The sequence below is a fragment of the Xiphophorus couchianus genome, chromosome 20 (genome assembly GCF_001444195.1).
Source record: "Xiphophorus couchianus chromosome 20, X_couchianus-1.0, whole genome shotgun sequence".
NCBI lineage: Eukaryota > Metazoa > Chordata > Actinopteri > Cyprinodontiformes > Poeciliidae > Xiphophorus > Xiphophorus couchianus.
The window spans coordinates 20163242-20187017 of NC_040247.1; the positions used below are offsets into that span (position 1 = coordinate 20163242).

Here is a 23776-nt window from a genome sequence, read left to right on the forward strand (position 1 = left end):
TTTCACTTAACAGTAAGTTTTATTATTTTTTGTAGAAAAAGAAACTATCACAACTTCATTTGGTTACTGTACATTTCTCTTTTTCATGTCAGTCGCTCCGTCTTGATAACAGGTTGTGATTTCATCCTGAACACCAAACACCCGGCCGACTAACCCGCACACCTCTAGCACAACATGTCAGTGCCCAACTTTCTCTTTCTCCACTTTCAGGTTTTACATCTTCTTGATAATCTCATGTGAAAAGCAATTAGAAACCACTTCTCTATATATATATATAAAAAACGGAGGAGTAGTACAAATCCCTGACAGAGTCGCTTAGAAAACGAGGGCTGAGAGTCTTTAAACGGTGTGGTCCATAATCAACATGCACCTGGCGGGTTTCAGTGTTCGGACAGCACCACGTTTCACTATCTGTGCGTCAGAGAGGTTCCCCGCTCTACACCAGACAGAGAAGAGAGGAGATAGTTGGTGGGTGAAGAGAGGGGGATGAATCTAGGTCAGATTGAAGCGCATGCACACAACCCGCCCTCCCGTTTGGAAAAAAGAAAAAAAATCAGAAATGAAGTCTCTCGCTCTCTGCGGACAGATCTGCATGCGTTGTTCAGCTGCTGCCGCGGTGAATGACTGAGTGAGGAGTACAGTGAATGAAAAGGATGCATCAAGCATGTCTCCCTGAGAAACACATCGATCTTCAGTACCATAGTAATCCTACTTTTATCGCCATCTTTTACATCTGGGCTCATTTTAAAATATTTTGCTCTTCATGCTACCTCACAATATCTCCCACCAACAATTACAGCGGCCTATCACAAGACGGAGCGCGTGTTTCATAACAACCGCCCTGCATGCTTTTGTGTGCACTACCCTGGTTCTCTCTCTATATATTTACCAGGTGATGCGAGGCGGCCTCTCGTAAAACCAGTTGCAAAGTGCCGAGTATGACGGTGACGCCTTCGTGACGGCGAGTGGTGCTACTGTCCTTTCCACCCTCTCCTCTTTGTTTTTTCTTTTTTTTCCCCCACCAGTGTGGTGAAACTAGGAGAAGCTGTAAATAGGTTACCCCTTGCCCTTCCCCTCGATGTTTCCCACTGTAACTCCTCGCGGCTAAAGCACACACACATCAACGTCGAACAGCAGGCTGGTGTCCTTAAGGCAAAAGGAAATGCAGGAAGAAAGGTGCCTTGGAAAACTATTCATATGTTTTGAACATTTTTTTTAACACTTTGACACGTTACAACCACAAACTCAAAATGGTACATGGTCTTCAACACAAAAAAATCTGAATTGTAGCTTGCATTTGGATTCAGCCCAATAAATAAAGCCCATTGCATCCAATACAGTCAATCACGTTCAGAAATCATCTAATGGATAAATTGGCTTGCTGGAGTAAATCTAACCCACCACCTCTACGGTGAAAGAAGGTAGTGGAAGCATCATGGTGTGGGAACGCTTCACTTTACAGGCCAGTGAAGAATAATGGAAACCCAATTTATTAAAGTAACACAAATTCTCAAAAATTCTTAAAATTTGCCCCAAGTTTATTTATCTGCACCACAATTGCCCTCACTATATTGACAAGGTTATGCAGAATGTTTGCCTTGGTAAACCAGCACAGCACAGATTGTGATGGCGACACAGTTGGAGTTGTCCTATTGCCCCCGTTCCTGTTTATTAATGCTGTAAAACATGGTAGTGGCAGCATTACGGTGTCGGAACACTAATTGATTATTGAAGACTCTCGAAAAAATCTTTTGAAGGATGCAGTCGGGTTGTTTGATCATTTTGACTGGGTTTCCATTATTTTGCATTAAAAATCCGAGAAATGCGTCTGTTCTGTGACTTCAAAAGAAGTTTTCCAGAGAGCGTCACTGAACAAACAGCATCATGAAGACCAAGGACCAAACCAGACAAGTCAGGGAGGAACCCGCTGTGCTAAAAACATCCCCAGCTTGAAGGTTTGGAGGTTGCAATATGACAAAATGTGAAAAAATGTCAAGGCAGTGTGAATATTTTACAAGGAACTGCAATTTGTAATTGTTCTCCACAAATAAAGCCAGTCCTGTTTTGCCTCTTTAAAATCGTCGTGAGCATAAATTCACATTTGTGTCACATTTCTCTTTCCCATCAACTTCCGTTGGCCTAGCATGCACCTCCTGCCCAGCTAGCTCTAACCTGTTAGGAGTAATCTCTATAGCCCTTTTCAAGTTTTGCACGTGTAAAGAGAGAATTCAAAATGGCGGTGTCCTGTGTGAAGTGAGCCAAGTGACAGTGCAGGTGTGCTCGAGTGCGTTTTTGCTACAACACTCATAAGAGATCAAGCAGAGGTTTAAAAACATCTTCTCTTTAACAAATAAAAAGCTGTCCACTCACAAGGAAGATTTCTTTTTTCCCCAAAAAGCATCATCTAAAAATCAACAGGCTGTAAACTGAAAAATTCACAGCCATTAAAGGAAATCCTCTGTATAAAAACCTCTATGTGATAGTATTATTATTTTTTTGTTCGTTTGTTGTCATGATTTCTCTTTCTTTGTTTTGCTAATATTAAAACCAGAAACTGGGTGTCGACACCTCAGTAGAAAAAACAAATAGAAGAACAACCAAACAAGTTTTAAAACCACGTCCTTCGTGTGGGACTCCTCCTGAGGAGTCGGTGGAACGAGCGGAGATCAGAGGATTCTCACTTTTTTTTTTTATTAGGAGACAAGTTTAGGTAGGACTGTGCGAAGAGGGATGGTCTCCCCTGAATCTCCAATTATGTTGCTCTTGAGTTTGTTACCGGGAGCCGTTGTGCCTAGGCCCTGTCCGCCCTTCGTCATGATGGAGGGGAAAGAGGTGCTGTGGTGCTCGGGGAGCCGTTTCACAGGCGCCCCTTGGCTCTTCTCTGTCCCGGGGAGGGGCTTGGGAAGCCGGCGGTACAGCCAGGGGTGTCTAAGGGCCTGGCTAGGCGTGAGGCGGGAAGAGGGGTCCCAGTCCAAACACTTCTTTAAGAAGTCAGTAAAGGTGGGATCCTCGCAGCCTTTGAGCGCGACGCTCCAATCCTTGCTGCCCGGCGGGCCTCTCATCTTGCCGCGGCGCGAGCGCGCCCCTGTTAGCACGGTGGCACCGGTCGGAAGGGTGCTGACCCCGCAGTAGCGAGGCTGACCCTTGGAATTGATGAAGTTCTTCGCTCTCTTGGCCTGCTCCAGGATCTTTTGTGGGGGCATGCCGAGCAGCTCCATGACGCAGGCCAGCTGGTCACCCTCGTCCTCCCCGGGAAACAGCGGGTAGCCCGTCAGCAGCTCGGCCAGGATGCAGCCGAAGCTCCACATGTCGATGGGAAGGCCGTAGCGCGAGCCGAGGATCACCTCCGGAGCCCGGTAGAAGCGGGACTGAATATAGGTGTAGACTCGCTGGTGCTCAAAGCAGCTGGAGCCAAAGTCAATCACCTAGCAGAGACAAAGGGGGAGGACAAAAAATGTAGGAGTCAGCATCAGGTTGGGAAAAGCTGTAAAAAGTCTTAAAGCTGCAGTACAAAAATACTTTCTTTTTTTTAAAAGTATTTCTTGAAACTGTCACCATGTTGTGACAATACAATATGAGACATCTCAGAACCAGGGGGAGTGTCTCAGCGCTGTCAATCATGTGCATGTATGCACACTGCTCCACGCCTCCTCCCGCCTCTTCTCTTTCTCCAAGCTACACTACAGCTTCTTCCTGATAGCAGAGCCTGCTGTTAATGCTAAAGCTAGAGCAGAGCCACTGATGATGGTGGATAACAGTAAGTTGTTTCTCTGCCATAAGCACACTGAGCAGCACGTACACAAGCTTGACTGACAGCACTAAGACACTCCTCCTGGCTCTGATTGGTTGTTTTTGGCCAGAACAGTGCATTTCAGTAAGTTCAATCTTTTCACAGATGATCTGTTTCATAACAAACTGTAATGATACTGAGACAGTTTTAACAAATATGTAAAAACCTTTAATAAATGTTACGTACTTCAACTTTATTTCTTAAGTCTGTTATCATGAAATTTTATGATTTATTTTATTATAGAATAATACAAATGAGAGGAAAATGTTTTTAGAGAAAAATTGTGTTTACTGCCAGCTGGGTTGCAAAGATTTCTTACATGAATCCAAATATGATTTGCGACAGGCTTATAAATTTACACCAAAAAAATCAAGGTAAATAAAAAACAAAGATAAAAAAGAATGTCTTTTGCTGTCATTTTAATTAAATTATAGACTGATGAAATCATGGATGATAAGAAAGAAAGCATTAGATAGATGTGTAGGACAAGAATAAGTCTTGTGTTTCTGTCTGCAACAAGTTATTCAAATTGTTGCAGTGTTTTGGAGAGTGCATAACAAATTATTTAATGACTCACTGAATAAACAATAATCAAAAATCATATCAGTGTGACGTTGTCAGGAGTGCTACCTTGATGCCGCTGCGGCCCTGCTGTTTGAGCAGGATGTTCTCAGGCTTCAGGTCACAGTGGATGATCCTGTGCCGGTTCAGCGCCTCGAGACACTGCAGGATGGAGTGCGCAAACTTCCTGACCAGGGGCAAGCTGAAGCCTTGGAACTTGTTGCGCTTGATGAGCTCGTACAGGTTCATGCTGAGCAGCTCGAAGGTCATGCAGATGTGGTTGCGGAAGGTAAAGTTCTCCAGCATGTGCACCACGTTCATGGCGCCGTTGCGGTCCTGCTTGCGCAGGTGCTCCAGGATGCGGATCTCCTCCTGCGCTTGCCGGTGGAAGCGCTTCTCGTTGCGCACCATTTTGAGAGCCAGGTGCTGCTGCAGCTTGTGGTCGTAGACTTTAGCCACTTGTCCAAAGCTACCCTTACCGATGATCTGAGGAGGAAGAGGAAGAGTTGGGTAGTGATTAGTTACATTTACTTGAGTAACCTTTGGGAAAGAGAAAAAAATGTACTGTTAGGAGTATTTCTACTACACTGTAGTGTAGTGCTATTTTTACTTGAATAAAATGTCTGGATACTCAACTCACTGTGAGTAACTTCACTGGAGAAAGAACAAGCTTGTTTTAACTAAAAAAAATAATAATTTTAAAGCACCAGACACAAAAACAGACCTGCAGTTTAATTAGTGTTTTATTGAAAGAAATTATTTTTTAAATTTTGTAATTATGTTATTTATATGAATTATTGTCAATTGGTCTTTAAAATAACTACATTTTCACACAACTTTAGATTTTTTATGTAATTTTAAAATTTTGAATGACTGAATGTCTGATAAGTTACTCAGCATTTTTACCAGATACTTTTTTACTGTTAATTGAGTAATTTCTTGGATGGTTACTTTTCAGTTTACTTGAGTAAAAATATGCTGAAGTAGTGATCTATCCACCTCTGGTCTAAGAACTGTTTAGCACCCTAACCACTCTCTAACTTGTACTGTTAATAGTTTGTATCACCAAAAGAAATAAATGGTGCCGTTTTCTGACTTGCAGCCATATAAGAAGTGACATCATTTGCCTTATTTGTAATGAAGCTAGGGAAACTCCAGGCGAAAATGGGCGTGGTCTAACAAGTACAGAGTCATCCAAGCATGAGACGAGATCAAATTTTGTAGATGTGACTAATGCTGAAGGGAAGCTGCTAATCTTAGGATTAGTGTGCACCAGTTAGTGTTTTTATTTTAAACCAAAATTCAAGTGCGCAATGCGGTCTTGGACCCAAAAACGTTCATTTAAGATACCTTCAGGAACTCATATCGATACGCCAGGTGGTCATGAGGAACATGGATGTAGCCACCCTGCTCGTCGTCGTAGCCACAGTTGTTGTTTCCACCGGGAACGACGGGCCTTTTCCTCGCGTTGGGTCCCACGAAGTAGATATCTGGGTATGTCTGGATCTCTGTGTGCTCCAGGGTGGTCAGCTGGGACCGGTAGAGTCTCAGAGCCTGCTCGGGATTGAGGGTGTTGCAGAGTTTGCTGCCGTTTCCAGCTCCTTGTGAGCCAGACGTTTCACTGGAGCCCTTACTGGAGTCAGAGCTGAGGCAAATAAACGCGGCAGGTAAAAACGCTGAGCTTGCTTCGAGGGTGCATTTTATAACTGGAGTGTATTTTCCTCACCTGTCCGCGCTGTGTTCCTTGGACAGGCTGGAGACGGTGGTTTTGGAGGGCGTCTGCCCAGTGCTCCCAGTGTTCTGAATGACAGCTGTGGTTATAGCGTTGATTTTCCGGTTATTGGTTGAGTCTTCATACAGGTACTTGACCTTCAGCTGGCCACCTCGCACACTCATTTGATCCCTCATTACAACCTTGTTACCGACAACCTGTAAGCAAAAAAAACATTTACATGTTAATAAATGCAAAAGGGCTGGAAAGAAAACAACAACAAACATCTCTGATTTTCTTTCATTTGAAAAGGAACCAAAATAACACAAACATACCCTAAATGTTGAATTATAATTTATGTGATAAGTAGAGGGTGATGTATTTGTTTTAATGCGACCAAAAGCAAATTCAAAAGTGAACAAAAGATGTGAATCTCTGTGTTTACGAGTTTTTGACATTTACAGCTAACTTGTAGAAATATTTATACCCCTTTAGCCTTTTCATGGGAAACAAGGAACTTAAATGTGTTTGGGGGGATTTTAAATTGTGGATGAACAGAAAGTATTACGTAGATGGTGAATGTGGCAAAGCAACAACTTTGTGGAACGAACATTTTTCTTTGATGACAGCTACGCATGCCTTGCTGCTTTTCTCTATCAGCTTACATTCTTCTTAAACAATAGCAAAGCCATGCCATTAATTCTGAAGTCTTGACTTTGACTCGGCCACAGGGTTGGGTGATATGGACTTGAGGTTTTATCATAATAGTCTGCAGCACTACTGTGATAATGATAAAAGTGACGCAAACTATTTATTGAACCCTTTTCAGGTAACTAGATGGCTGTGTGTCACAGCTATTTTAGCCCCACAAACTCAAATGCTGCTCTTCAAAAACATTCCCATTTGTAACAAGCTTCTTTTGGGACACCAGTCGCATAAAGAAGTGTAATTTGTATCAATAAACTGCAAGTCGTAACTGCATTTCATAATTTCTTCAACTTTATTGATATTTATTGGCAGTTTTGAAAGTTTTAAGCATCATTTACTGGAACTTATCATGACGATAAATAAAAAAATGCATCATTATAAGACATTTATAAATAATAAACTACATGACAAACGCCCACCCACACTAGGCCATCACGACACATGAATATTCTGTAATCTAATACATTTAAATGTATGTCTGAGTAGACGTTCCTCCAGGGTTGCTCTGTTTTTGTTTCTATCCATTTCTGAGCAGCTTCCCTCTATCCATACTGAAGAAAAGTATCCTCACAGCATGATGCTGCCACCTCATTTGTCAATGTTGGGATAGTGTGTTCAGCCTCCTTCATTTGCCAATTAAGTAATTTTTGTGGCACTATATTTCATGTAAGGGCGAAAGATTGAGGGTGGATGAATTTAACCACATGCAACTTTGTCGGTCATTCACATGGAGGTTTTTGGCTGTAACCTTACCAGATGTCACAAAGAGGGTTTGAAGACTTTTATGCAATGTAGTCAAACACTGTAAGCAACCTCAAAGCACCACAGCCACATGTAACTTATAAAGTTCAGTATTTAGCTCCTTGAGGTAATCATAATGTTTCTGTTAGACTAAGACCTCCAGCGTCGACTGTCTCTGTGTTAGGACAAAGACAAGATTCTGTCAACAACAATAGAGATCGCATGTGTATATAGATCAAAATATCACACTGCATACTCATAGACTTGTAAAGTGAGACATCTGTGGTTGTTCAAAGGAAGAGTAGGGCTATAAAGTCTAAAAAGAGATCTTGAGTCTTTCCAGTAAAGCATTTCCTTCTGGCAACGCCAGGAATTCCTTCTTCCACGCTGTCTGACCTTCTTCTTTCTCACCAGCGGAAAAACCCTCCGCAAGATTATGGAGCACAGAGGAAATAATAGTCATTAAAGTCAGATTACGCTCCCAAACTATAGAAGCAGTTTAGCTATATAGACAAAAAAGAGAGTCGGGCTGACTTTTCTTTCAAATTTGAAAAGTTCCTCTTCTAATCGCCAAGTGGTTTTTTGGGAGGAGGAAACGGTCTTTCCTCGACGCTGAAATGCCTGAAACCATGCTAATTTACAGAGACAACAGAACGAGGAGTTGTGATTTAAAAGTGGGTGCCGACATGTTCCCTTGAAAGAGGACTCAGTCAGGAGAGTGTTTATGTTGTAAGTTTGAGTCCCTAAAATAGACGAGGTATGCAGGCTTGGTTTCCATACATGTAGCTGTATAGTCTGAACTTATTACGAGCCTTTCTGCTGAAGCAGTGTCTCACGCAGCTGTTCTGCAGTCACAGTGAATGTCATTGATCGCGCCCCCTTTGCTTTTTTTTTTTTCTTTTTTTATGCTCAGGCAAACACGTGCACGCTCTTATAAAAAAATAAAATAATCGAAGGGTTCATCCACGTGCTGCAGTATAATGGATTACCAGCTGACCGGGCCGTGGGTGTTATAAACAACATAAATCGTTTTGATGTGCGGACAAAAATGGAAACAGGAAGCAGATTTCTAACGCAGGTACTATTGAGGGTAATGCGAGTTGTGTGCAAATCTGCACTCTCCAACAGATGGAGAAGAGCTTATCACTGAGCTGTCAGAAACACCTAAGGGCGCTTTCATTTTGCTCCTGAGCACACGCAGGTTTCCGTCTTATGTAGCACCTAAAAACACAGCAAACTTTGGTCACAATCAGCTTTAAACTGGATCCACGTTTTCCATTCAGAACAGAGTACTCTTCCAAATTCACATTTCAAGACTTTCACCGTTTTTCGAAACATCCTGTTAATTCAGGGAGAAAACGTGAACCTAATCTGTCTTGTGTTGCATAATTATGAATATTTTTGCTTAATTTTAAATGTTTGAGATTAAACAAACAGCTGAGCCAAAGAAATTAAAAGAATCCAGAAAATGAGACGTCATTACTTGCAAGTTTTACACATCAGTCAACGGCTTTCTTCGGCATCTCGCTCAGCTCTATTTCAGTCTTAGGAACACTCAGGAAAATCCGGTTTGTTTATATCAGTTTGTGATACATTTATTTTGTCTGTAAAAGCCATAAGTATTTTTGGAATAATTAATGTTTATCACCAATTACAGCGATAAATTGAACAGATAATTTGTTCAATTTTCCCCTTAAACTAATAGAATCTGCTTACAAAGTCATTAAATGTTTGCGAAAGCAGGGAAAGTTCAGCATTTTCCATCAAATCCAATTCCATAATTTTCCATTACTTTAACAGTGGATAGAGCTTCTCTCTGAGCGCTTTCGAACTGGGACGAGCTCCTGTCAGTCACACTGAGCAGAGGACGGTACCTCTGCGAGCGCTGCTGGAAAAAAAAACAAAAAACAAAACACTAAAGGAAGAAAAATAGAAAACTAGGCCTAACCTCTGAGAGAGCTCACCGACGGCGGGCATACACGAGCATAACAGGAGAGGGAGGGAGGATGTTGATCGGTGATTTGGTTTGTGGGTCACATTTTCAAGTCCAATAAATCTTTACAATGTATCAAACCAGCCTTTTTTTGCTGGAATGTGGAAAACAGAGCATGCATTTTCTGCTGACGGGGATATTTAGAGAGGGGAACAGAGACAGTATATGTTTTAGGTCGTCTTACAGAATCGGATAGATTGTATTCTATAATGTGCATTAACACGTGTAGAAGCTGCAGAATAAATCAGAGGGAAACTGGTTCCACAGTCACGCAATCGGCACCAGCAGATGAGGAGATTAACTAGTAGTCAGATTCTGGTAAGACTAGTTATCTCCCTGGAACTCTCTCATTTTGCGACATTAAACCTTGTTGTGGAAATTTTCCTTTAACAAAGAGTGAGGGAAAACTGTTTCAAGAACCAGAGAAAGAATATATTCTTAATTTTTATTTATTCCCACTACAACCTGCAAACCTTAATTTAGCAAACTTTAATTTATTTTATTGGGATTTGTGTTATAGAGCCACCCATTCAGGCTCAGTGAGTTAACACGATAAAGACATTTTTGTAAAATTACAAATGCCAATTTCTTAGGATTTTTTATGACTTTCTTTAAATAATGACTTTTCCCTTGCCACTGTTTCTATTCTGACAAGATTTGAGTTTATGTCCAATAGTTGTGCTGTCAACAGAATCCCCTACCTGAGCTGTGGATCTCTGCAGCTCCTCCAGAGCTACCAAAGGCTTCTTAGCTGCTTCTCTGATTAATTTTGCCATATTGTGACCTGTCAATTTAAGTAGACAGTCATATCTTGGTAGTTTTGAAGTTGTACTGCATACTTTCACAGTTCTGTGTGAAAATACACATTGATTGCCTCTATTTACCAATTGTATAACTTCTGAAAGTTACTGCTTCCACTGCAGTGGTGAGTAAAAGGGTATAAATAAAAATGCACTTCACAAATATGCAAGTTTGTGTTTGTTCCATCACATTAAAACTCCCCCCCAAGAAATGTGTTTGTTGCTGTATTGCGACAAACAGCGAAAGAGTTCAAGGGGCATGCATAGTTTTGCTCTGTACACAGCGTGTATCTGCCTTCCCTGCACTATTAAACTGACAAAATAAATAACTGCTGCTGGATCTCTGGGGGACATTCACTTTGCATGTTTCACTGTGACACAGAGATCCTGCGCATTAATCATTTTCATTTGCCTCCAGGAGGCTAATCAATGTTACTCACATGATCACAGCTTCCTCATTGAGGGGCATAAAACTGACTGCGGTAAAAATACTGGAGAGAAGGCACGAGATAAGCTTCCCTAATCGACACAGAAAAAACAGGGGGAAGAGGGAGGAGCAGCACAAAGACGAACAGAAACAGGGCAGACTGTAGGGGATGTCTCTCTGAGGAACAGGATGTCTCAAGACAGAGAGCCTCGGCACAGGAAACGAGCTTTAACTAGCTCCGAGCTCTTTGTGTTTTTCTGTGCACTACTCACTGTGTGCTTGGGCATCGGGGGCAGTCCAGAAGGGCTGTTTGCGTCTGCTTCGTCTTTCAGAATGTGGTCTGTTCTCATGTAGGAGTCGTACAGGCCGTCACCATGGCGCGCTGCGGTGGACAAAAGTGACCAAACAAATCAGTGCGACGGCAGCGGCCCCTTAACATCTGCAACACTCCAGGATAAAGATTTGATAAGAGGTAATAATCGTACTCTACACAGGCAAAGTCCCATTGATTAGCTCATAAGTCTTCTGGACAACTCAAAAAAAAAAAAAACTACCTTATCACTAAAACAAAGGACTTGACAAATCCCTCCAGCTAACCTCAGCAGGGCTCCTTCCTCCTGTGGAGTGAACACTGCCTTCTACAAGATCCCAGCCCATGTTTACAGTGAAAAGGCCATTATTAGCAGGTACACCATTGTATCTATTGTGTGCCATACATTGTATCCGAGCCCAGGGCTCTGACCTGAACAGCTTAGATAAGGCTTAGGGTCCCAGATCGCAAGCGCTGCAAGTGGTATTATTGGCCTAATGGGGGTAACAGATGCCTCAGTGACGACAGCATCTTTCCATCTGTCCATCTGCCCATTCGGCCAAATCTTTTAAGGCCCACACCAGGTGTGCTTGGAAGTTCTAGATAGATAAATGAATGGATGCGTGGGCTTGCCATTCAATAAGTGCTGAGTTTCGTGCTCACCTCTGTGGCCTCGAGCCAGACACCTAGAGTAACCCGAGATCATACAGGCGGGAGGACAAGGCGACGAGAAGAGGGTTTGGGAAGGCAGTTACTGAAATGGCAAGCCACCATCCACCGGCTGTTTATGCCAACAGTCATCTAACCTCCTACACTTGCCGTTGGTTCAGCAGAAGAAAGGCGAGAGGAAAATCTGTGTAAATTTGAAACTACAACCCCGAGCTTGGACAAAAGCTTTCAGTTTTGGCCCGTTTGATCTTCTAACCGACTGGGCCTTGAGAATGTCGTAATCATATGCAGATGCGTCAGAGGGCCCACGTCCCTCGTGCAACTCCGTCAACAGACCGGCTTCTGAACAGATTAGGCCTGCTGCTTGGATACAGACGCATTAAACCTGCACAGCACAGCAACCAGCCGCATTAAAGCCACGCACACAAAATATTAGGCAAGCGTGGGCTCCATTAGACTTCTGCAAACTCCTAATTACTCAGCAGGCAATCGGCAACTTCTGTAGATGACCCGACTTACTCGCGCACACAAGCCTTTGCAAAGAAATTGTTTTTTGTCCGACCAAAAATCCATCCAATAATGGAAATATCTTTGAGTTGCTCCAGAAACTGGTAATACTATTTTGGTAGTATTTTGGTAGTATTACCAAAATACTACGTGGTAACCTAACGACATGCTTCGGTGTGAGAGTTGTTATGGAGTAAAGACACTTGGCCAAGAAGCAAAAGAGTTGTAGGAAGCCATTTAAAAAAGGTACATTTATAGAAACCAAAAAAGTTCTCTAAACTGAGCGTCCTCACTAGCTATTCAGGCAACAAGAACATAACATGACTAGTAGGTGCCACTAATTTAACTTTGTCATTTTGTATTTCTGAAGTTTTGGTCATTTCAACATTTTCAGGTCAAAAGAACAAGCTCTCTGCCTCAGGACCTCAGTTCACACTTGTCTCAAGGACGTTTAATCAATTTTATCCTTGTGAGCTTTCAGTCCCTGTCTGTCATGGCCCAGGCTGGATTGGGAACTACTGTTCACCTTTTGGAAATCTCAAGCCCTGTTCACACTGATCCAAATTTCCAGATGTTTTCTGCCGCATTTGAGTCTATCAAACGCAATAAAATGAGAAATTAGAATAGGTATAAAAAGAAAACTTCTTTCTTAGGTTGAGATTTTTAAAAACATAATTTGGACCTCTATATAAGCTAACTATAACTGATATTCTGTATGCTATCACTTCTTGAGCTTGATTTGTTTCCCCAAAGGACAAGAACTCCTACAGGAGAAATTAATGTGGTAAATGCTACCATTAGTCATTTTAAATGCAAAAGGAAAAGAAATACTAGTTAATTTGGATTTAAACATCAAACCATTTGCCTCTTGGCCTTTTCCTTAAAATCTTAAAGTTCATAAATCATCAACTGGTGCAGATTTAACTTTAAAAAACGTGAAGAATATAAATCAATACATCTGTAAAGCATTCGTAGAAATCAAAAGGTAGCGACAAGAGTCAAGTAAACAAACACAGCAGTTAATTTATCATAAAACGTGTACGTGGGGCTGTAAGTGGTGTAAAGTCAGATTTTTTGCTTCCTGGTAACTCTGAACAGTGCCTCTATAGACAGAATAAACCGTCTATTTCCTGGTACACATAAAAATAAATCTGCAGTCAACACACTAAAATAATAACTATCGTGAAATGGCTCGATCAAATTCCAAATAAAGCTAAAAATGCGACTATAAACAGAACAAGGGCTTACAGGACAGATGTAAAAACAACGCAGTACTTCCTGGACTATCTTCCAACAACATACAGAGGTCTTAAAATTGATAAGCACGTTTACAGCCCGCATCACAACACAGAAAAAACATTTGAAAGAAGGAAAACTAACCAAGCTCATAATTAAAGTCGCTTTTGGTGGAGGATGTTTCGTTGACAACCCCAAAAAAGATGGAAACTCGTACATGAAGCGACCAAAATTAACGTTTTCAAAAACAAACAAAAGCAAACGACAGAAAGAACTGTTGTGGTTACCTGTTGCTATCGGGGCTTCTGGTTTTCTGCTTATTATCATCATATTTGCTATTAAAACGTGATCCCAGCATCCAAAGAGACAAAAAAACTGATAAAAAAAAAAAGAAAAGCGTCCACGCCGTTTTCACCTAGCAAACTCAGCTAATAGCATCTAAAAACTTTGTTTAAAAGTCTTTTTGTGTGTTTGAAACACTCCCCGCTTTAGTTTTAGCTTAAATTTGAGGGTTGTTTTTGTTTTTCTTTGTGGGGGTTTACTCTTTCTCTTTATTCGGGATTTAACAGTGATTCCCGGCTTTATTAAAACCACAGATTGCTGTATTTATACTTCTGGCTAACATTAGCCTCGCCTGCAGTCTGGAAAGACTTCAACAGGCAGTGGGGGTCGTTACCCGCAGCTAGCCAGCCCAGCTAGCTCTCAAAGCAGCCACAAAAACACCCGTCCGGACCGAAGCCGCTCCCTCCGTTGAAAACAGCTTGAGTCCGAATATCACAGCTGGCTGTCTTGGCCCTCGTACCCCTCGCCTTTCTCTGACAGGACAATGGGTCTGTCCAGAGCACCATTCCCGTCCCGGTTAGCTGACTCGGTAGTTAGCAAACAGCGATGCTGTCACTCGCTGAGCCCCCCAGAGATTCGTCCTGTTTCGGGACAGCTCGGAGCTGCTTCACTCTTCCTCAGCGGAAGCTAGCCAGATGATCGGGCGAGCAAGAGCCGCACGTAAGCTCCATGTCCGCAACAGGAAACAAGCGGAGAGTCCTCTTCGCGTAAAGCTTCAGCCGAAGTCTGTGCTGTTAAATCTCTCTGGAGCGTGGCGAGAGTATCTTATTCTGAGCTGTGTGCTGTTGCTAAGGGCGTCTTCAGTGAGCCTAGAGACAGCAGGGAAACTGAGGGAGGGAGCAGGGCGGCGCTTAGCTAGGAAGGCTGAAAGGACGCGGAAAGGGCGCCCCCTAGCGGTCACTCGTGCGCTGCAGATGAACCTTGTCGATTCCATGTTATCACAAAATTCAACTGCACCGTATATCTTTGAAGCACTTAAATACCTCAAGCAAAAACTGGGATAGTCATCTGCACAATTAGTGATGGTGGGTTAGGGTTTTGTTTGGCAATGTGTATCCATCGGCTTGTCATAATAACACATTTTGTTGGACAATAATTGCCCTAAAAGGTATTGCGATAAATGATAATAATATTGTTTTAAGACCGTTTTGAAGTAATGTATCATGGCATATTAAAGCAATTTCGCTCTCTAAAAGACCAATAAACTTTGATTTTGTTTATAACACTTAACACTGGAACTGGAAGATATATATATATATATATATATATATATATATATATATATATATATATATATATATATATATATATATATATATATTAAAAACACAAGAAGAAAACAATAAGTAAAATGGAAATAAAACCCACACACAACTGAAACCATAAATAAAATGGATGATGAAGTCTCTGTAAATAAAATCTCCCTTCAAAAATGTAGTAATAATCTGAGTGGAAATTACCAAGAGATTAACTGATTCATTGTTTATTGCGACAGACCTGTGTATGCAGTGTAACGGTAGTTGCAAATCAGAAGATTGTGACTAATATGCTCATGACAACCAACTTATGAAAGAATTTTCTTCAAGATGTCACTTGTTTTCTTATAGTCTGAATTTGTAAAAACCTACAGCAATTCTCTTTTCTCTTCATTGGCAAATGAAAAATCTGAAAGAGAGATTAAAATGGATAATTCAGGGTTTTTCAAGTGAGTTTAAAAAAACAATATAAATCAGTTTACATCTTAGTTGCAGTTTTGGTATATTCATTCAGGAAAAATTAAGATTAGTTGGTCTGTGTCTGAAGCTAACAGCTAGTCCAAGAGCAGGCTGCCCAAAGTGGACTTCCACCTTCTAAAAATTCCAATTTAAAATAACATCAGCAGTTTATCTATACACTATTTCACTTATCCTTAAGCCCTTGTCGTGTTTGCCATTATTTAACCAGATACGGATAACTAGTTGGAGTTATCAATTATGTTCCTGTGGGAAACTTGTACCATACTTGTTCATGGTGTATTTCTAATATAAAAGTAAACTTATGTAGAAATCTTAAATATTACAGCAATTTATGCATTACAGAATTGTACACTCTCTTAGATCACTTAAGAATAGAAAGGAAGTGTCTAATCAGAATTGCTTTACATGTTCCACTCTCAGTATGTGTGAAAAATAACCAAACAAGGCAAACATCACAGTAACATAAAGATTTCTAAATCACTTTTTGTCATGTTCTATCTGCTTTATAATATAATATAAGAAGTCTTCTTTCTTAGTTAGCTTGAGCCACTGGGATCAACTAATCTAAATCAATAGTAAATCAAGATGCCAAGGTGATTGCCTAATACAGGGAAGATATTGATTTCCGACAGCTATTTATCAAGATTTAATTTAAAGAAATCATTATCTATCCATTTAAGATCTCAAGCAATATTTTAAATGCTATGAGCAACAATTGTTAAGAAAAATTAGACACATTTAAAAAAACAATTTTTTTTGTTCTGCAAAACCAGCTCAGCCTTTTCTGTTTGTCAGAACAAAGAGTAAAGAAAAGCAGCATTTATGTTGTTAAATATTTAAAGCATATGTTTTTTGCAGAACTTGTTCGGGCCACGCTTTGCTAATGGTCATTCACTCCAAATACCCTATGAGGAAAACTGCGAACTGAAACTTGAGAGGTCATGAAGATCCATACTGAGACACAAATAGTTGGAGGCAGCGAATAGGACAGACGGAGTAAGACCGGGCTGGCATGAGAAGGGGACCGGGGCTAAATTCAGAAAGTGATACATGGCGGCTACAGAGGGTAAAGCTAATCATAGCTCTTTCTCAGAGGTGAGAAGAGGGCCCTGTCTATATTTGCTTCCATAAATATGCATGCTGACACAGATTTAGTTAGCTTCTGGCCAACAGCCAACCCTTAAACACCATATTGATTATTCTTAGGCTGTGTATGTGACAATGCCTATAAACTGAAACGCTTTTCACACTTTCCTCTAAAGTAGGTTGGGCATGTAAGAGTGTGGCCAGGCAGCGTATTTAACCCCAACTGCTGAATTTACAGCTGCAGCAAAACATAGGGCCTGGTGCAGAGCTACCCATAGGTCCTTGTGGGGGTTTCTGGCTGTATTTGGTCATAAATCCCGTGACAGACACTGACACCTGTTAGTTTATTGCTTTAACACCATATTCTAAAAGGACAGTGAAAACAGAGTTCAACTAACCCAACCCTAAAAAACCAAACTGTCGCTATGATACAAGCACCAAGACTGGGGCTCAGGCTGCCGTCGGTAATATTTAGAGAAAATTTTGTTTTAGCCTATTGAAAATTAAATACCAGGTAAATAAACGTTAATGTAGCGCAAATAACCCACATAATCAAAATGATGAGCAGTTGAAACACTAGGAACAGGGACTTCTGATGTAGCATTTTAGCTAATTCAGATTATTTAACTCAGGTTCAATATTAAACTATTAATCACGATTGTTATCACTAATGTTAAACACGTTACAGCCATTTTGGATTTTACAGTGAGGATTGGTGAATAACTTTTATATTTCAATCTCTGAATTTTATTTCTATTTATTTTTCTGACTTGGAATTTGTAAATCACTTCTACATAAAAACATGCAGTGCAATTAAATAATGTTTTGTTTTATCATGAACACAAGAAATGGGAAATGTTGAGGTGCTGGTTATTTCACCCAGTCTCCACTTCATACCTTTGTAGGTTTTGAAGTCATTTATCACAGGACATTTACCATTCGGGTGTATATCTAACAGGGGGATGTTTTGTGTAAAAATCTAAAAAGATTCAAAGGAAAGATCCAAGGGAATTTTTCATAATCTGCTCATCCTACTGTCAGAAAAAGTGGTTACTTGATTTAAACAAATCCAACCTTCCAGCAAGAAGTCAATCGGTTATGTTGCTTTGATCAAGGCCATAGTCTGTCATACCAGTCTGCAAAAAAGTTAAGTATTACGTTTTATTACGTAAGTTATCAGAAACATTAAGATTTAAAAAAATATTGACCTGTCTTTACAAACATAACTTTATGAATAAGTTGCGTGTCTGTTGTGCTTTTCATGCTCATAAAAGTCTCTTTTGTTCACAAATAGAATAAAAGTTTCATGATCTTAAGTTAGGTTCACAGAATCCATCTTCAGTGCAGAACAGGCTTAGTTTGTATTTTTATAGAACCATAGATAATCAGACGCAGGAAGCAAAAAACGTCTTTAATTTAGAGCCGGCTTGAAAGTTCAAGCACTAACTTCTGCATAACTGGCCATCTCTGAAGCGTACAGACATATCTTCCTACAGTTCTTACAGCATGCACAACACTGAGATGCTGCAACCATCCCCTCCCCCCCATCAGCTCTTCCTACAAAAGCCACGCCACCCTGGGCGGAGAGCCACATCAGTTTTTGACATCATAGCAGTAATTTGGAAAACTTAGTGCATTGTAAGGTGGCACTGCTGCTATAGGGTTTTCTGTAAGCAGCTAAAAAGAAAACACAAAGTAGGACAAACAGGTGTAGCTTACATGCTGCATGTACAGATGGTGCTTGTGGTTTAGATGAGGTCTCGCCACCTGCTGGTGGTTTGAAAGTAGTGCAGGTGGGCTTTTCAGAAGGAACTCATGACACTGGCAGATCAGCACTTTCTGAGGTTCATGACCAAACTACACATTGTGTTCATACCAGGGATCCACTAGATGGTGCACAGCTGTGTCACTGACCAAAATAAACATACTAACACCTAATTAGGAATTTTTGTATGCAACTTTATGTGAATGTGAAGCAAAACAACTGTTTAAACAAACACATTTCAATAAAGAGGTTACGCTTTTATTTCATTTAAATTTCTGTACAGGTCTAGTCATATTTATACACAGTTGTACAAGTAAAACTAAATAAATTGCAAAAATAAAGCAACACCCTTTACATAATTTCACATGGATGCTTGTGAACCATGAAATAAATAAAACGCACACACACACACACACACACACATACTCAAACATGCACACACACTCCCACATGGGATTCACTGAGGGAAAAGAGGAGCATTCTGAAAATGGGGATTAAAGGGAAAAAAATACAAATAAAAACCAAAATCATTCCTGAAAATCGCAGACAAGCAGAAGGATCCACACTTGTAACTCAATCAGGCACCTGAATGTGTGCTGAAACCCACGTTAAACCAGAGAACACATGGGACAAAAGGCACTGCCAGCAGGAACAGCTCGGGTGGGAACACACAGGTTTGGGTTTTACAGGAAAGTACACATACTAGGCCTGCTCATGGACAGCAGGCCTCACTTATCTGAGGATTATAATAAACATAAGAATGTTTAATGGATCCTCTCAACGCAGGATGACCATGCGCACACACACCAGTGGAAATGATGTAAAAAAAAAAAATATCATATCAGCAACAATGTAAAATCTTTCCACTCTTTTTTCCAGTGTCTACACAATTCATATGCATTCCAAACATATCATAGCCATTATTATTTGTTTTACATATTTTTGTTCCCTTTTAGGGGTAAGAAAATAAACTAAAATGCATGCCCAGCCTCAGAGTTGTGGCCTGGATCAAGACGTGCAAAACAGGAAGCTGATTTTTTTCTTTTGTTTTTTTTAATCCACCACCTCCAATTCAATTGAAATCCTCTTTGTAAAAGTCAGTTGGTAAAAATGTCCTCTCTCATTCAAAAACAACCCCCAAACAACAAGAGTTTGCTTGCAACTAAAGGCATAAGAGCTGACTCTCATCATCACTCCAGGGTTCTGAGTTGTGGATTTAGGCAGCAAAAAAAAAAAGAAAAAGAAAAAACTAACCACATCTGGCATCAGTGGACATGTTGGGACTGAGTGAATTAGAGGAGAAAAACGACAAGCATCTTTCTTACTTTCAGATCATTTCATGTATGGGTTAATATACGTAAACACTTACTAAGAACATGGTGGTGGCGGCAGCATCATGCTGCTGGGGTGGACAGTAAAAGAGGTCGAATGGATCTAATTCTGCTTTCTGTTCAGTGAACTGAAAGCAAATCAAGCACTCTGCTTCCTGATCAAATCGGCAAATCCAGAAATAAAATAAAAAAAACTATAATTACATCAGATGACAGCAGACATGTCATGTTTAAGAAAAACAAACACACCATGTGATTGTCCTTCAGCTCCAGCTCGAGGCAGCTAAAAGTAATCATGCCTTCTGTTTTAATCCTAATCCTATGTGCAGGGCAGATGAGCTGAGAGACTCATGCATAAGTAACACTTGCAGTAGCAGCAGCAGCAGTAGTTGTTGTAGTAGCAGAAGAGAAGGGAAAAGTCTAAAAAAAACCATTGCTGATTCACATCAGTCATAAATGAGATCTCAAGAAGAAGGTTGCAGTTCCAGATCTTCCTTGGCAGGGTAAACAACTGTTGTCCGGATCCTGTTGTGGATGGTGGGATTGTGTAAGGGAGCCTGCGTACGACCTGAGAAAGTATATGCATCAGTGTGTCTCTTGTCTGTGTCTGAACGTTTGTCAACGAGGAGTCCGAAGGTAAGTTCAGCTCAGGCTCCGCTCTCTGGACTCAGATCACATGGTGTCCTAAAGGTCCGTGCATCCCCGGGTCGGAGACATCAGGGGATGGGGTCAGAGGTCAAGGGCTGTGCTGTTGAAGGGCCTGCTGCAGCTTCTGTCGGTAAATGGTGTACTTTTGCTGCACAGCTCGCACGCGCTCCGCCTCCTCTTTCTCCAGGATGACCAAGAAGTTTTGAAGCTCGGGGACAGAGAACGCGTGCCACTGTGAAATGAAGAGTGAAATCAAAGAAGGACATGAGTCTCTCTTACAGCCTCTTTTTAATTCAGACTGTTGTTTTTACTTTGAATTTATAAAACTCTGCCTTGTAACCCTTTCCCGTTTACTTGCCAAGTAACTCTGCATGAAAAGATAATGCACATGTACGCAGCTTTGTAAATGTGTTCGTAGTCCATTTCTACGTTTTACAAGAATCTCAATCTCAATGTGCTTAATTAGGATCTTATTAAATGATAGACCAAACCGTGCTTTTCAGAATTTTCTAAACTATTGCACTACTTTGCGTCAGTCTGTCACACAATAAAATACTTAATAAAATACTTCAACTAATTTTGGTTGTAATGTAACAAAATGTGAAAAAGAGGAAGTTCTACTCTTGGAAAGCATTATATTTGCACGATTGTACGTGTTTCAAGGCTCCCTCACCTCAACCTCTCCAGTCTCGTTTTCCTTTAGGACAAAGGTGAGCTGCTCAGGATCTGGTCCTGCTATCAACCTCAGGACAAGAGGATGTTCAGACAGAGGGAGCTTCTGGAACAAGTCTGTACCGGAACAATAATGACAAAAACATCAGGGATTTGTTGGGCATATTATGCATTAAATAAAATGTGGGAGGTCTGTTCCTCACCCTGTCCGTCTCTGTGCGTCTGCCTGTACAATGCAAACTTGCGGGGATCGTCCAGCACCTTGAACTTCTTCAGCAGGCCCTGTATCACCTCGCTGGTGGTGGTCAGAGAGCCGATGTGGATCTGCTTCACACAGTCGCATGGTAAGTAGAAGGACGTCCGCTTTTCTGTACGCTCCTCCTGCTCTCCATCCTGGTCTTCTGACGAGGTGCGCCCCTGGTTGCCCTCCACCGTGACCGGCCGACTGAGCCGCAGGTGGACCTTGATGAAGCCGGTGAAAGACCCGTCTGCAGCCTGAAGCGCATAACGGAAAGATGGCAACAAAGGGGAGAGAGTTCAGAACTAAAATATCTTCTTTAGCAGGAAATAAAGACTGAACGAGTATAAAAAATTTACAATCATGAGCAACAAAACTTTCTTTCACAGTAAGAACATTTAAAAAAATCCAACATTTAATTTTGATTACATTTTACTTAAAGGGAGAAAAAAATATGAGTTTTAATGAAATCCCATGTGACAGAATTGTGTCCATATCTGCATACGGTGGCTTTCAAAAGTGCACAGACTCCTGAAAAAATGCTTTTGATTTTGTGACATAAACATTGAGAGCATAATAAATCAATCCAAATTTTTTCCTAGCATATTATAAAATACATTTAGCAAAATTCAAAGCAAAAAACACACACTTATCCGAGGACAGCATTTTCTAAAGCATGGAATTAAACGTCATATAAACATGTGTCACTTACGCCTTTATGTTGTAAAAGCAATATTGGATTAAGGTTCCACATTCAGTCTTATCACATTCACATCTGCCATCAGATATTATAAAACTGATTAACCATAAAGTTGAGCTGACTAGACCATTACTGACATTTGTTTGTTTGAATTCTTTAGCTAAGGCAAAGAGGTGATAAGCTTTAGCAAAGGTTTATCACAACAGTGGGCAATAATTGGAGAAAATTTAAGACAACAGGGATCTTTAAAAAACTGGACATTTATACAAAATGTATGAAAAACATGAAGCATAAATTGGTCAGGGAGGTTGCAGAGAAGCCAACAAAATCATTTCAACAAGTACTGGCCCACATATAATCTCCCAAAACCTTAATGGAAATTGTGTTATGATCCAGTGAATCCAAATCTTTTCAGACTGTTCAGACTTCTGCTACATTGCACCAGCAGCACTCATTCCAACACATGAAAGACTTAATGGGAAGAAAAGAAAAGTTTTGGAATGGGCTAGTCAAAGTTCAGAACTAAAAAAGTCGGTGGAGACCTTAGATGAGAGCTGACAACAAGAGTCGTTCTCCTAATCTGACAAATTTGGAGAATGTCTGCCAGGCAGACTTGGCAAATATTACTAAGCTGACTCCTGAGGGCTGATACTGAATCGAAAGGCGCTTCCATAAAGTTTTAAAATTGTGCACAGTTTTATTTGATTTTCACTTGACTTCACAAAATACTACCAATTTTCATAATATTATTCATTTCCCTCACAAAAAATAAACTGCTTTCCTCCAGTATTTACATCAAATAGTACAAATGTGCTGCTAAACAGCACAACGTAACAATTCTAATCAACCTTATTAGTTGACAGTATATACTCTTTTATGTTTTTCTAACTCATCCGTCTGCATTCCTTTACCACTAGGAAGCAACAAATGTACTTTTTTTCTGGTCAGAACATTTATCTATAATTGGATTTGATGGTTTCCAGAACTCACCAGATTCATGCCATTTTCAGACACCTGAGCGTTGTACGACTCTATCTTGGCCCGGACTTCTTCCTCTGACAGCTCCTCAGCGCCTCCTCTCTCCTCTTCCTCCTTTGTTTCACTTTGCTGGAAGGAGAAAGGAAACATCAGTAAGTAAGTGGAGGACTCTCATGATTGAATCGGGCTATAAACCTAACAGCAGATGGCGCTGTTACAGTTCTCCCAGTAAAAAAATTAAAAAAATAAAAATCTCATTGAGGATTGGAAAAGTTGAATGAGCACAAACATTTTAACCTCTATTTTTTCAGTCTTTGAAGAAAATATTAAACTGATGTATAGTTGATAATGGAGTTAAAAAGCCCAAACAGAAGAGTCTCCATGCTCTTCCCCACATAGAAAAGCTGCTTGTTTTTTTGGGGTTTTTTGCTTGTCATCCATCCTCAGCAGTGAGATGACTCAATACTCCAGCTGTATTTGGAGTCAAGAAATATTGTGAATGGAGCTAATAACACAGTCGACACGAGAAGAACGCCCCCCCGCTCTTATTCATGCCTCTGACAGAGAGATAGGGAGTGAGGGAAGAAACATGAAAGGAGGAGAAGGATGGAGGGAGTCAAACAGTGGGAGGCCCTGAGTGAGGGGTGAGAAATGATGAAAGAATGGCTGCTGAGCAAGCCTTAGCAACACAGAGTTTGACTAGGTTATTTATAGTACAGTGGGATCCATCCTCTCTATCTCACAATAGCTTCTTCTTCCCCCTCCCCGCCACTTCCCTCTCCCTCTTCTACAGTTCGTTTGCATTTTCTGAGGCAGTGGGAGAGAGT

The 23776-nt window shown here is 40.8% G+C and overlaps 2 protein-coding genes across 6 annotated transcripts in view; both read right to left on the reverse strand.

The window, feature by feature from the left end:
* dyrk3 (dual specificity tyrosine phosphorylation regulated kinase 3) lies at positions 1 to 14596 on the reverse strand. Of its 3 annotated transcripts, none has more exons than XM_028002631.1 (6): positions 13741 to 14596; positions 11004 to 11113; positions 6078 to 6280; positions 5702 to 5996; positions 4421 to 4837; positions 1 to 3425 (listed from the first exon to the last, which is right to left on the reverse strand). In XM_028002631.1, exons 1-6 carry the CDS (start codon positions 13781 to 13783, stop codon positions 2694 to 2696), a joined length of 1800 nt encoding a protein of 599 aa, XP_027858432.1. In that variant the 5' UTR covers positions 13784 to 14596; the 3' UTR covers positions 1 to 2693. The 3 variants fall into 3 exon arrangements, with proteins under 3 accessions (XP_027858432.1, XP_027858433.1, XP_027858434.1); XM_028002632.1 differs by lacking the exon at positions 13741 to 14596 and adding an exon at positions 13598 to 13732; XM_028002633.1 differs by lacking the exons at positions 11004 to 11113; positions 13741 to 14596 and adding an exon at positions 9304 to 9423.
* Positions 14597 to 18618: 4022 nt separating this feature from the next.
* rassf5 (Ras association domain family member 5) overlaps positions 18619 to 23776 on the reverse strand; it is a 34639-nt gene continuing 29481 nt past the window's right edge. For all 3 annotated transcript variants that reach the window (XM_028002499.1, XM_028002500.1, XM_028002501.1), the window contains 4 exons: positions 22962 to 23078; positions 21237 to 21528; positions 21035 to 21150; positions 18619 to 20593 (listed from right to left, as the gene is read on the reverse strand). In XM_028002499.1, coding sequence (XP_027858300.1) covers positions 20450 to 20593; positions 21035 to 21150; positions 21237 to 21528; positions 22962 to 23078 — 669 coding nt within the window. In that variant the 3' untranslated portion in view covers positions 18619 to 20449. The remainder of the gene's footprint in view (positions 20594 to 21034; positions 21151 to 21236; positions 21529 to 22961; positions 23079 to 23776) is intronic.